At 44.2% G+C, this 13,704-nt stretch overlaps 1 protein-coding gene across 1 annotated transcript; it reads left to right on the forward strand.

Annotated features, from left to right (window-relative positions):
• The first annotated feature begins 409 nt into the window (after nucleotides 1-409).
• On the forward strand, nucleotides 410-2,478 carry LOC311106483 (uncharacterized protein). Its single transcript, XM_084148819.1, has one exon. It carries the CDS (start codon nucleotides 815-817, stop codon nucleotides 1,778-1,780), a length of 966 nt encoding a protein of 321 aa, XP_084004945.1. The 5' UTR covers nucleotides 410-814; the 3' UTR covers nucleotides 1,781-2,478.
• The last annotated feature ends 11,226 nt before the right edge of the window (nucleotides 2,479-13,704 follow it).

The following is a 13,704-nucleotide window of genomic DNA, read 5'->3' on the forward strand; positions in this document are numbered from 1 at the left end:
GGAAATTAATTAATTGTGTGTATGCTGCAACTAGTCGTGTACTGAATTGATGACGTGTTTTTCCCGTGGGATAGGGGTCTATAGGCGATATGTGTTGCATGTGGTCGTAAACCATTATGGTAGGTTTAGATTTTTTTTTTTTTTTTTAATGTAAGCAAAAAAAGAAAGACCACAATTTGCATTCATCTAGCCTTATGCAGATTGAAATAATTATAGGCTACTGCAACGAGAGAGAAAAACAGTGGAGTCTTTATTCATGACGAATATAAATAATACTTCAAATCATGGCATTTGAGGACAGTGAAATTAATCAGTGCAGGGTATTAGCTTGCATCGCTCCAGGACCCGCCTCCCGACCATGTTTTGAGACCAGACCATCCACTTCATTGGCTGGACAAGAGAGAATGCGCCCTTGTGTGCTACATTACCTCATGTAATAAATCACCTCCTTGCTGCCCGGACCGCAGAGCCAATCTATAAAGGCCTATTAGAGCTTTCGCTGGCCGGCTAAACAATTGCGGTGAGTATATCGGAAAGCGCGTGGACCACGGAGATTATAGCGCACCATCTCATTATCTTCCCAGGAAATGCCTCGTAAATAACGGAATGATGCAATCGTGTTATGCCGTTAGCCCGGTGTTCTAACCAAGATGAGCGCGAGAGAAATCTGTTTGGTTACGAAGTGATCCGTCGGTGAAGAACACATTGTGTGCGTAAAGGATCCAATGGGCTAAGCATATTCTATTGCACCGTGTATACCATCTAATCATTCAAGACGGACGGCGTGGCGGAGCACAGAGGGAGGAGGGCGAATATGAGGAACAGGGACTTCATGCCCAACGTAGAACGGGGGAAACCCGCCACATACACTGGGGACAAAAAGGCAAAAATGGCTGCGAAGACCAACAAAAAGTGGGTGAGACTGGCCACTGTTTTCGCATACGTGTTGTCTGTGTCTCTGGCGGCTATCATATTGGCCATATATTACAGCATAATATGGAACCCGACGTCTGCCTCCTCCTCATCATCGTCATTTTCGAGACCCAATGCTGTGACCACCGTCGCGGCAAATACTACGAACATTACCACCAGTGTGCCAAATTATACCGTACACACAGGTACGCAGAATACGGACACTTTTACACGCGACGAGTCAAGGTCCATGGCATCACCAATTACAATAGAAACAGATACCGCCGGGACCGATGCATTTCAGTGGTTGGATAGTAGTAGTAAAAGTCTCATGGTCCCCTCAGACGACAATACGCCCAAAACAGCGGTTGAAGGACCAACAATAGAACACTTCGTCACCGCGAAAAGCTACGCAGCCACACAGAACAAATTGGCCACTCAGACAGAAGTCAGAGACGCGTCTCTAAGTGTCACTGGAGTAGATCCAGCGAACTTGCCCACGCACGCAACCAGGGACCAGGAAGAGACGTGGTGGACGTTTGGCACGGGCACTCCTGCTGTTGGAGTACAACAGGAATCGCTGGAAGGATCTGGGCTGGATTCTATCCAAGAGAGCCAAGCTATGGATTCTTCTGGAACGAGAGTGACGCTCGCGAAAGCCTCGGCGGCTCCAAACGCAGACCAACAGGCTTTGCGCACAGACTCTACCTCTGACAAAGCCCAGGGTACGTGGGGACTCGTTACCTTTACTGATGTACAACGTGATTCGGATTTAATAACAGAAGGGTCCTCTCACATACCGGAGGAGCTGATTACCATGGACACGGGGATGCCTCAGGGAGAACTACACAGTCCTGAGCGCACATGATTTTTGGACACCATACAAACTGCGGTGTAGGGCCTATATATTCTTATAACGCATTAACGCTTTGGGGAAATTATAATAAAAATATTCCAATATTTAAATTGTGCCTTCATTTGGCACCGTTATTTGGATTGTTGGCATCACAACATTTCTATCGGTTGCATCTTCAGTTCAAATGTGACCCCATAGCCTACTGTTGAGGAAATTAACGAAATAATTTGACTTGTCTGGATTGGGCTATAGACATGTATGTTTTGTTTACATTGGGTCTTATTCTCAAGGATAACGGACTAATACACAAATACTAAGCTATTTAACGGGAAATACCCAGTGGGCACAGACATAAATTAAACGTCTATTCCACGTTGGTTCAACGTAATTTAATTGAAATGACGTGGAAACAACGTTGATTCAACTAGTGTGTGCCCAGTGGTTAGCCTACATTTGTGCAACCTATCTTTAGGCCTATAGGTTCTGTCCCATTGTAAGATGATATCAGGAATGGATTGGCAGAGGAAAAATATGTAGTCCCTCTCAGGTATGTCCATATACATTTGTTTCAAAGCAAGATTCACTGTGTTTTGATCTTTTCAGTAGGAGTAAAATTGTGCGCACTGGCGTTCTAGCCAAATGTAGCCTCCTTTTTACAATACCCATGTGCAATACGTAGCCTATATCAAGAGACTAATAAAACCTTTTGAGAATAATATTGTTTTTTATGATTTGTAATTTCTTTACACTGTAGGTTATTTAGACAAATGGATTTAAGATGACGCTTTCTGAACTTATTTCAAGAACATGTTGTTTTGCGCACTATTATGCACTGCTTTCTTGACTGAATCAATGATCCAAGTATCAAATAGAGTAGCCCCTTATTATTTCAATTGGGTAGGGTTGAAATCTTTAATACTCAGAAAGATTGCTTTGTCTTTAATATGCTACTTTTAAATTTGATATTGCTTGTTGGTGCATGGAATTATTTTTCATGGCAGGTGGAAAACCAACATTCCACACTTATGGAAAGTGTCCATGTATTATCAAAATGAGGTCGAATGTTTATGCAGAGGTATTTGTACACCAGAAAAACACAGTCATACAAACTTAACTGTAAACAGCACCATTAATCTAATCTTAATAATTGATTTATTTGCAACAGCTAATATGAGATAAAAACTATTAATAGTATTATATTATAGCTTTTTACATTTAGGATAATAATCATGAATGGCAAAGAGAACCACATAAACATTATCACAATCCATATTGTTCAGAAACACTCATGTGAAACTCCAAGCCAGCAAGTGTCAAGCTGATTATTACACCACATGACCTTTCTGTAGGCCTAGGAATGGTTGCATGTTGAACTAAAGTACCCACCTGCAAACCTAATAGCTTATCATCAGTGGTGCCAAACTGTTTACAAACTTGACCCTAAGGGCTCACTCTCTGGGGTTTTGACAGATGTCATATTGGACACACACAACCTTGTGTCGGCTGATCCTAGCCTACAGTCCTGAAACATCAAGCCTCAAGTAGAGTGATTGATTCAGTGCATAGTCGTTCTCACAAAACCAAAACAAGACATATTGCCCAAAACCGTTTTCCATGAACTTTATTTTCCTGGTGCTCTAATGGTACTGCCAGACAAAGAGACTGGTACTGCTCAGACCACAACTCATCCATTCTCTGTCACAAATAATAGTGTAACTTCTGTTTGGTCTGGTTGTGTGCTGATAAAAAAACAGAGTAAGGGAAGGGTTGAAACAGTCTGGGACATTTATATCCTGGCCGGAGTTCTCCATTGAATATTTATATTTGGTTAATCAATGATTGTATATAAAGGTGTAATGAACAAAATATTCAGTCATTTGGTCTTATAAAGACGAATGGTAGGGGCAGGGAAAATGTGTCATTACGATGACATTGCTTCACCAATGGGGATGAACTCCACCGTTGCAGCAGCAGAAACTGCCTTGTTGGACCATGTGGCACAAATACAAGCAGAGCATTGTGGAAGGCCATCAGATCATTAACACAAGGGTTTGTTGACAGTTCAGAGCCCTCAAGGGATTGTAAGGAGGACTAACGAAACCAATCAAACCAGTAAACCACAATGGCGAAGAGAAGGTAAATAAGATTATGTGGTTATGTGTTTCCACAGAGACGTAGATTACAACCCTATGATGTCGCAATTTTCCGCAATATTCTAACTTGAGGGCCGGGGTATATTGATCTTAATGATATTACAAAGTATGACAGCTGTTACCTTATTGTATTGTCCATAGGTCATGGAATGGGTTTCTTGCAAACTCCAGACACGACATTGGACAATAACAGTGAAAACAATTTACAGGCTGACACATTTCCTAATAATGTTCATTAAGGCAAGGAGTTTACATGAAGAATATGGTTTTAGAATTTTGGGGCATTTCACATTAAATGGGATATTGCATGTTGAATACAGTATCATATCAATCCCTCCTTGGATTTTGTCACATTTTGTTGCGTTACAAAGTGGGATTGAAAAATATTTAATTGATTTTCTGTCATTGATTTACACAAGATACTCCATAATGTCAAATTGAAAAGAACATTCTACAAATTTTTACAAATTAATATTTTTTTTATAACTGAAATATAGTTAAGTATTCACTCCCTTTGTTTAGGCAAGCCTACATTAGTTCTGGAGTAACATTTGGCTTAACAAATCACATAATAAGTTACATGGACTCACACTGTGTGAAACAATAGGGGTTGACATGATTTTTAAAAATTACTATCCCTTCCTCTGTCCCCCATACATACAACATCTGTAAGGTCCCTCAGACAAGTATTGAATTTCAAGCACAGATTCAACTACAAAGACCATGGAGCTTTTCGTAAGCCTCATAAAGAAGGGTAGTCATTGGTAGATGGGTAACAATAACAAATCATACATTGAATATCTCTTTAAGCATGGTCAAGTTAATAGTTATGCTGTGGATGATGTATTAACCCACATACACATTTAGAGACAGTCGTCCTTCTGAACTGAGCTGCAGGTTGTCACCATGAGGCCATTGGTGATTTAAAAAAGCTAGGAACTTCAATGGCTGTGATAGGAGAAAACTGAGGATGGATCAACAACATTATAGTGACTCCATAATAATGACCTACATTACAGAGTGAAAATAATACAAATATACAGCATCAAATCATTTCAAAACTTGCATCCTGTATGCAACACGGCACAAAAGTAATACTGAGAAGTAGGAATACACATTTTGGCAAAAATGCCAATCCTTCTGTTTGAGGCAAATCCAACATAACACATCACTGAGTAACTGCCTCCTTATTTTAAAGTATGGTGGTGGCTGCATCATGGTATGGGTATGCTTCACATCGGCAAAGACTGGGGAGTTTTTCAGGATAAAAAGAAATGGGATAGAGCTAAGCACAGGCAAATGACTAGAGGAAAAGGGGCTTCAGTCTGCTTTACACAAGACACTGGAAGAGGAATTCACCTTTCAGCAGAACAATAACCTAACAACACAAGGCCAAATTATACTGGAGTTGCTTACCAAGAAGACAGTGAATGTTCCTGAGTGGCCAAGTTACAGTTTTGAGTTAAGTCTGCTTGAAAATCTATGGCAAGACTTGAAAATTGCTGTCTAGCTATGATCTACTAACACCTTGATAGAGATTGAAGAATTTTGAAAATAATATACTGAACAAAAAAATAAACGCAACATGTAAAGTGTTGGTCCCATATTTCATGAGCTGAAATAAAAGATCCCCGAAATGTTCCATACACACAAAAAGCTTATTTCTCTCAAAAAAAAATGCACACATTTGTTTACATTCCTGTTAATGAGCATTTCTCATTTGTCAAGATAATCCATCCACCTGACAGGTGTGGCATATCAAGAAGCTGATTAAACAGCATGATCATTAACACAGGTGCACCTTGTGCTGGGAACAATAAAAGGCCACTCTAAAATATGCAGTTTTGTCACACAACACAATGCCACAGATGTCTCAAGTTTTGAGGGAGCGTGCAATTGGCATGCTGACTGTAGGAGCTGTTGCCAGAGATTTGAATGTTCATTTTTCTACCACATTGTTTTAGAGAATTTGGCAGTATGTCCAACCTGCCTCACAACTGCAGACCACGTGGAACCATGCCAGCCCAGGACCTCCACATCTGGCTTCATCACCTGTGGGATTGTCTGAGACTAGCCAACCGGAAAGCTAATGAAACTGAGGAGTATTTCTGTCTGTAATAAAGCCCTTTTTTGGAGAAAACTCATTCTCATTGGCTGGGCCTGGCTTCCCCAGTGGGTGGGCCTGGCTCCCAAGTGGGTGGGCCTATGCCCTCCCAGGCCCACCCATGACTGGACCCCTGCCCAGTCATGTGAAATCCATAGATTAGGGACTAATTGATTCATTTCAATTGACTGATTTCCTTATATGAACTGTAACTCAGTAAAATTGTTGACATTTTTGCATGTTGCATTTATTGTTTTGTTCAGTATAATTGGCAAATATTGCACATTCCAGGTGTGCAAAGCTCTTAGAAACCGAAGAAGTCTCACAGCTGTAATCATTGCTAAAGGTGTTTCTAATATGTATTTTTTTTTTTGGGGGGGGGGGGTAATACTTATCTAATCAAGGTATAGTAGTGTTTTATTTTTCATTAATCTTTAATAAATGGTAGAATGTTTCTTCCACTTTGACGTTACAGAGTATTTTATGTCGATTGTTGACAAAAAAATTACAATGAAATACATTTTAATCCCACGTGAAGAAAGTGTGAAGAAATTCAAGGGGGTGAATACTTATGATGCCCACTGTATATGAATCCACAAGGAGAGAAATGTTCATGTCAGGGAGAGCTTTCATTTATTCAGACTGAATTCCAAGTGGAATCAAATTTCTTAATTAACATAGACTTCCATTCTATCCTTCCATACTCCTGAGACCAGAATGGGCTCCGCTCTGCTATAGTATAGTAACAAGGTCTTGCACATACGAATTGGAATCAAACATGGGTCGAGAGATCGACATATCCAGACACAAAAAAAGAATGTTAACAGGTCCAGTACATTTCCCCCTACCTTTACATGCCAGCATTTAGGAAAGGTGATGTCCCTTGAATACATTGGCCATGGTTCAGCGTGGTCAGTTCTGAAATAGTGTAACACAACGCTAATATTCGAGGACATTGCTTCCAGGCTCCCCGCCCAAAACCCATCTATTGTCCAACAGAAGGCGAGGCCTGCCTCTTCATAACCGTGAGTAACCGCACTCCCACTCAACCGAGTAATAGCTCTCTGTTCCCAATGGGACCTGCATTAGTTTGAAGGCATGAACGGAGGCATGTTTGTTCAGAGGCAGCCTCTGACACAAATAACTGTACCCTAAGAGGACTATTGCCTTCATTGTCATCCCTCATCCCACCTTCTAGTTTGTAACAACCTTCTTCTAGAGAGACTAGAGTGTTTTCTTAGGACTCACAAACAGATGCGTCATCATGCGTGTGCTAGTCCAAAGGGGAGTCTGGTGAACGCTAAACTGCTTAAATCCCCATTGAGGGCTGTCACGGTGTCATGTTGGCCTTTTTGGCTCGCTAGCTAACATTATGTGTATGATCTGTGTAGTAATATTACTCAAATCAGAAAACCATTTGCATTGCTAGTTATAGCCTAATGTTAGCTAGCTAACATTGAACCTAGTTGGTTAGCTCTTTAGCTACCAGCAGATTCATACTACAGCTATGACAATGTTTGTATTGGTAGTAGTTTGAGTTGGGATTATGCCAGTTCATTGTTTAGTTAGCTAGCTACATGTCTAAACAAAAGACTCCACTTCGCCAGATGATTACATGACCCATCAAGTTAGCCAGGTGTGTCTGGAGGTGATTATGGCCATCTATTCTATTTCATGAACATGTATACATGTCTAGATAATAGTGACCCATCCACTTAGCTAGATGTGGATGGGGGGTGATTATAGCATTCCCTTCACATGATCCATCGATTTAGACAAGTGTGTCGGGTAAGAGTAATCTAATAATTATGAAATATTTATAAAATATTTTTATCTGGACACTTTCTGTTTTTGATATTGCTACAACGCAAAGTAACCATTTCACTGTACCATTTACAGCTTCTGTATCCTGTGCATTTTATTTTATTTTGTGTGTGTTTACCAGAGACGGTAATGTGAAGAACAACATGACCTGCACCAAAGTCATATTAGGATACAGGCCAAGGACTAGATAAAGTGTATTTTTACCTGAAGTTTTTCCTTATTTCAGGCTACTACTTTTACCACTTTGTCTTGAAATCTTTGTTTATTTACTAAACTGCTCACTCCGTTTAGCGTATGGCCTCATATGCAAATCCTTAAAGAAATGGGTGGGGCTAAGGCTTAAGAGGGTGTGATCGATGCTGAATGGGTGTAGACAAAGATGAGCTCTCTAATACGTGTATGTCACGACTTTCTCCGAAGCTGCCTCCTCTCCTTGTTCAGGCAAGCTTCGGCGTTCGTCGTCACCGGCCTCCTAGCCACTGCCGCTCCTGATCTCATCATTCCATTTGTGTTGTCTTGTTTATTACACACATCTGGTTCATATCCATTCATCAGTATCTGTATAAGTGTACCCTCTGCCCCCTTGTCTTTGTGTGTGACTGTTTATTGTGGAGGTTAGAGAAGCTCGGTGGAGCTCCTTGTATTTTGTATCGCCGGGATATTTCCCTGTGTGCCTTGTTGTTTTCAGTGCGCCTGTTTTGCGCACTGGAGTGTTTTGACGCATTACTGCGTAACTCTGTGTTTCAGAATAAATCCTGTTATTCTGTGATTTACTCTCCTGCGCCTGACTCCTTCAAAATCACTCATCACAGAATCACACACAAAGACATGGAGTCAGCAGGAGAGGAGCACATGCCTGGAGTCGTGACGCGGGTCTGGGAGCATTCTACTACGCTAGCCAGCTTGGGAGAAGCGATGGATCGGGTTCTCCAGGTCGTCCAACGCCTGGAGAGGAGAGGACCCGATCTTTCGGGACCAGCTGAGCGACCGGATCCAGCCACCCACACCCAGCACTCAGAGGGATTCATATATCCCGACCAAGGGATTTTGACGGGATAGCTGCCCGCTGCCAGGGATTCCTCCTGTAACTAGATCTATACTTCTCGACCATCAGCCCGGCTCCATCAGAGCGGGAGAAGGTGTCCGCCCTCGTCTCCTGCCTCTCAGGGAAAGCCCTGGAGTGGGCCAACGCGGTCTGGAGTGAAGGAGGAGCGGCATTGGACAACTACGGGGAGTTCGCTCGCCTCTTCCGGCCCGTCTTCGACTTTGCCCTGGAGTTTCGTACTCTAGCGGCTGGGTCCAGGTGGAATGAGCGGCCCCTCATCGACCACTTCCGGTGTCACCTGCGAGAGGATGTTCGAAGGGAGCTAGCCTGCCGGGACACCACGTTGTCCTTCAATCAATTGGTAGACATGGCCATCCGGTTGGACAACCTGCTGGCTCCTAGAGAACATCCTGGAAGGGGCCTGCCCGTTTCACCCCCCCACCCCCTCCCCCAACCCGGATCACGAGTTGATGGAGCAGGGTGGTGCAGGGCACTCTTGCGGGTATCGAACACCCACACTCATTCAGAGCTCTCTGCTGCCCACTGTACCCTACACATCCACTTCCCTGATTAAACGGTAGTTCCCCAGTGTAAGGTGCTGGTCGATTCAGGCACAACTGGGAACTTTATGGACAGGTCGTTAGCACATAGTCTAGGTATTACATTGGTTCCCCTATCCAATCCACTCCCCAGAAGAGCACTTGACAGACGACCATTAGGGTCCGGGTTCGTTAGGGAAGTTACTGCACCAGTCACTATTGTTACGCATGAGACCCATAGAGAGCAAGTCATCTTTTTTGATGTTGAGTCTCCTGATTTCCCTGTTGTGTTGGATCTTCACTGGTTAACACTACACAACCCCACCTTTTCATGGCCGCAGAGGGTTCTCACGGTGTGGTCCCGCGAGTGTCAGGGTAGGTGTCTAGCTGTTTCCGTTGGTGCAACCACGGTGGACACTGTGCCTCCCAGGAGTCATGTGTATCCCCTGTCGCAGGCTGAAATGGAGGCGATGGAGACCTACGTCTCCGAGTCCCTGTGCCAGGGGTTCATACATCCCTCCACTTTGTCCGCCTCCTCAAGTTTATTTTTTGTGAAGAAGAAACACGGAGGTCTGCGCCCTTGCATTGATTACAGAGCACTGAACAAGGGGATCAAATACTTTAAAGTTATCCTCTACCCCTCATTCCATCTTTGATCGAGTCAATGCTTCTTCACAATATTAGATCTCCGGAGTGAGTACAACCTGGTGCGTGTCCGAGGGGGGGACAAGTGGAAGACAGCATTCAGCACAACCACGGGGCATTACGAATACCTGGTGATGTCGTACGGTTTGATGAATGCTCCATCCGTCTTCCAGTCCTTTGTGAACGAGGTGTTTCGGGACATGCTTGGTCGCGGTGTAGTGGTCTACATCGATTACATTCTGGTGTATTACGCTACGCGAGCCGAGCAAGTGTCTGTTTTTCCAACAGTCCGTCTCCTTCCTCGGATACCGCATTACCACCTCGGGTGTGGAGATGGAGGGAGATCGCATTTCAGCTGTGTGTCAATGGCAGATTCCAAACACGGTAAAGGAGGTGCAGCGCTTTATTGGCTTTGCCAACTACTATCGGAGGTTTATCCGGGGCTTTGGCAAGGTCGCAGCTCCCAACACATCCTGGCTCCGCTGGTCTGCTGAGGCTGACAGGGCCTTCAGTAACCTGAGAGTTCTGTTCACCTCGGCCCCGGTACTGGCCCATCCCGATCGATCACTACCGTTCGTAGTGGAGGTGGATGCGTCCGAGGTAGGGATAGGCACTGTCCTATCTCAACGCTCGGGCACGCCACCCAAGCTCCGCCCCTGTGCCTTCTTCTCCAAGAAGCTCAGCCCGGCGGAGCAAAACTACTACGTTGGTGATCGGGAGCTGTTGGCGGTTGTCCGAACCCTGACCGTGTGGAGGCACTAGCTCAAGTGGGCGAAACACCCTTTCCTCATCTGGACGGATCACCGTAACCTGTAGTACATCCAGGCAGAGAGGAGGCTGAACCCACGCCAGGCCAGGTGGGTCCTATTCTTCACCCGGTTTGATTTTACATTGTCTTACATCCCGGGTACGAAGAACGTGAAGGCAGATGCACTGTCACAAGTGTACGACACAGAGGAGAGGCCCATAGACAACAACCCCATACTCCCGGCCTCCTGCATTGTGGTACTGGTAGTGTTGGCGATGGACGCGGACATAGAGCGGGCTTTACACACAGAGCCATCTCCACCTCAGTGCCCAGCTGGGCTGCAGTACGTGCCGTCTCTTGTCCGTGACCGTCTGATCTAATGGCCACAAACGTCCCCCTCCTCTGGTTCCCCAGGTATCAGCCCAACAGTGCGCTGCCTGACCGGAAAGTACTGGTGGCCTACCTTGGATAAGGACGTGAGCGTGTATGTCTCCTCCTGCTCGGTGTGCGCCCAGAGTAAGGCACCTAGGCACCTCCCAGTGGGTAAGTTACAGCCCTTACCAGTTCCACAACGGCCATGGTCCCACCTGTGTATTGACTTTCTCACTGATATTTTCCTCTCTCAGGGTAACACCACCATCCTGGTCGTTGTGGACCACTTTTCAAAAGCCTGCTGCCTCCTTCCTCTGCCCGGTCTCCCCACGGCCCTGCAGACTGCGGAGGCCCTGTTTACTCACGTCTTTCGGTACTACGGGGTGCCAGAGGACATAATGTCTGACTGGAGTCCCCAGTTTACATCCAGGGTCTGGAAGGTGTTCATGGAATGTCTGGGGGTCTCGGTCAGCCTGACCTCTGGGTTTCACCCCGAAAGTAATGGGCAAGTGGAACGGGTGAATCAGGATGTGGGTAGGTTCCTGAGGTCCTACTGCCAGGACCGGCCGGGGGAGTGGTCAGTGTTCTTGCCATTGGCAGAATATGCCCAGAACTCTCTCCGCCACTAACCTATCACCATTTCAATGTGTTTTAGGTTATTTTTTATTTTAGTGCCTAACATTTTTTTTACATACTGGCCCCCTGTGGGAATCGAACCCACAACCCTGGCGTTGCAAACGCCATGCTCTACCAACTGAGCTACATCCCTGCCGGCCATTCCCTCCCCTACCCTGGACGACACTGGGCCAATTGTGCGCCGCCCCCTGGGTCTCCCGGTTGCGGCCGGCTACGACAGAGCCTGGATTTGAACCAGGATCTCTAGTGGCACAGCTAGCACTTTGATGTAGTGCCTTAGACCACTGTGCCACTCCCTCCAGCCGGTTCTGGCACTGTGGCATCAGAGCCAGACCGAAGCACCTGCGCGGAGGAGATGTGGAACGCTGCTCACGTCCACAAAGGCTGTCCCATGCATGCCCCTAGCTATACTGACACATGCATGACAAAAAAATAAGAATTACACTGTCCAGTTTCTCCCCTCGGGCTGTCAGTTCCCTCAGCAGTCTGTCGACTTCGGACGGGAAAGCTGGTGTGGTGGGAAGCAGGTCTAGCGAGATGGAAACAGGAACACTCTCCATCTGAGTCTTAACAACACAACAGAACAGCAACACCACCACAGCCAAAGCAGACTATCTCAGAGCTTACAATGAACTGGTGTGAGATGTTTGCTGGGATGTCCGACTGCCCCTCACAAGTTGAGTTATATATTCATGAATTGGTTTAATTATAATATATTTATAACTTTTCAAAAATTCCCAGGTTTTGCAGAAATCCCGGTTGGAAGACTTCTGGAATCATGAGGGAAAAATCAGGAAATCCGGGAATCCTCCAACCGGGATTTCTGGAAAACCTGGGATTTTTTGGGGTTAATACCACATTTTTTAAACCCTAGTTGTATCAGCAATGTTCACTCAACTCTGTGATTGTGAGTCAATATTGCCCAAATCAAGTAAAACCTACCCTACACTTTTTACTGTGATATAGCAGCAACATGCCATCCAAAGACAAAAGTATATTTTGATTAAAGGAGCATGCTACAGTTAGATTAAATTCATGTTTAAGTTATCTGTAGTAGTAAAGGAATAAGATAATCAATCAATCAATTAATCAAATGTCTTTATAAAGCCCTTTTTACATCAGCAGATGTCACAAAGAGCTATACAGAAACCCAGCCTAAAACCCCAAACAAGACAACATAATACACTTATGGCCAACTGGTATAACTTTGAAATAACAGATATTGATAATAAGAATAAATAATACACCATCTGATTTAGATCTTGTGTTTTTTTATAACCAATGTTTTTTATTTATTGTTGTATTCTTGAGACAGGGTAGGTTGGATCCCTATATTTGTTTTATTTTCCATAACATAATAAAAAGCATTTGATTAAATCAGGTTATGTGCAACAACAAAAAAATTGTATGGTACATGACGCTTGGTTACAATACAAATTCAAGTAAACACATGCTTGACAGGGGGCTCAGGATCACCATGATATTAGTGGTGGATATCTTAGTGGGAGGTTTCCTATGCATCTGTAACTTGTATATCATCAACCTGTTTTACAGTATTATTGATTAAGGCTAATTATACATCATTCATTTGTAAAACACTTTAAAATCCTGTTTTTATGCAAAAACATTGGAGAAATGCACCTACAGTATTTCCTGAAGGATGACGAGCATGAGCGTTTGATTATTGTACATACATTCCTACACAACTTTGCTATAATTATACATACAAAACGCTAATTGTATGCTCTCCTCACACTGGAAAGAGCAGGGCACCCCTAAATGTGCTCCTGTAACCATTATCAAAGATGCTGTTGCCACCCCAGAGAATAATGTTGACATGATCACCTTCCTCAAACTGTAGTATTACACT

This window comes from Coregonus lavaretus, assembly GCF_964263955.1.
Source record: "Coregonus lavaretus genome assembly, chromosome: 31".
NCBI lineage: Eukaryota > Metazoa > Chordata > Actinopteri > Salmoniformes > Salmonidae > Coregonus > Coregonus lavaretus.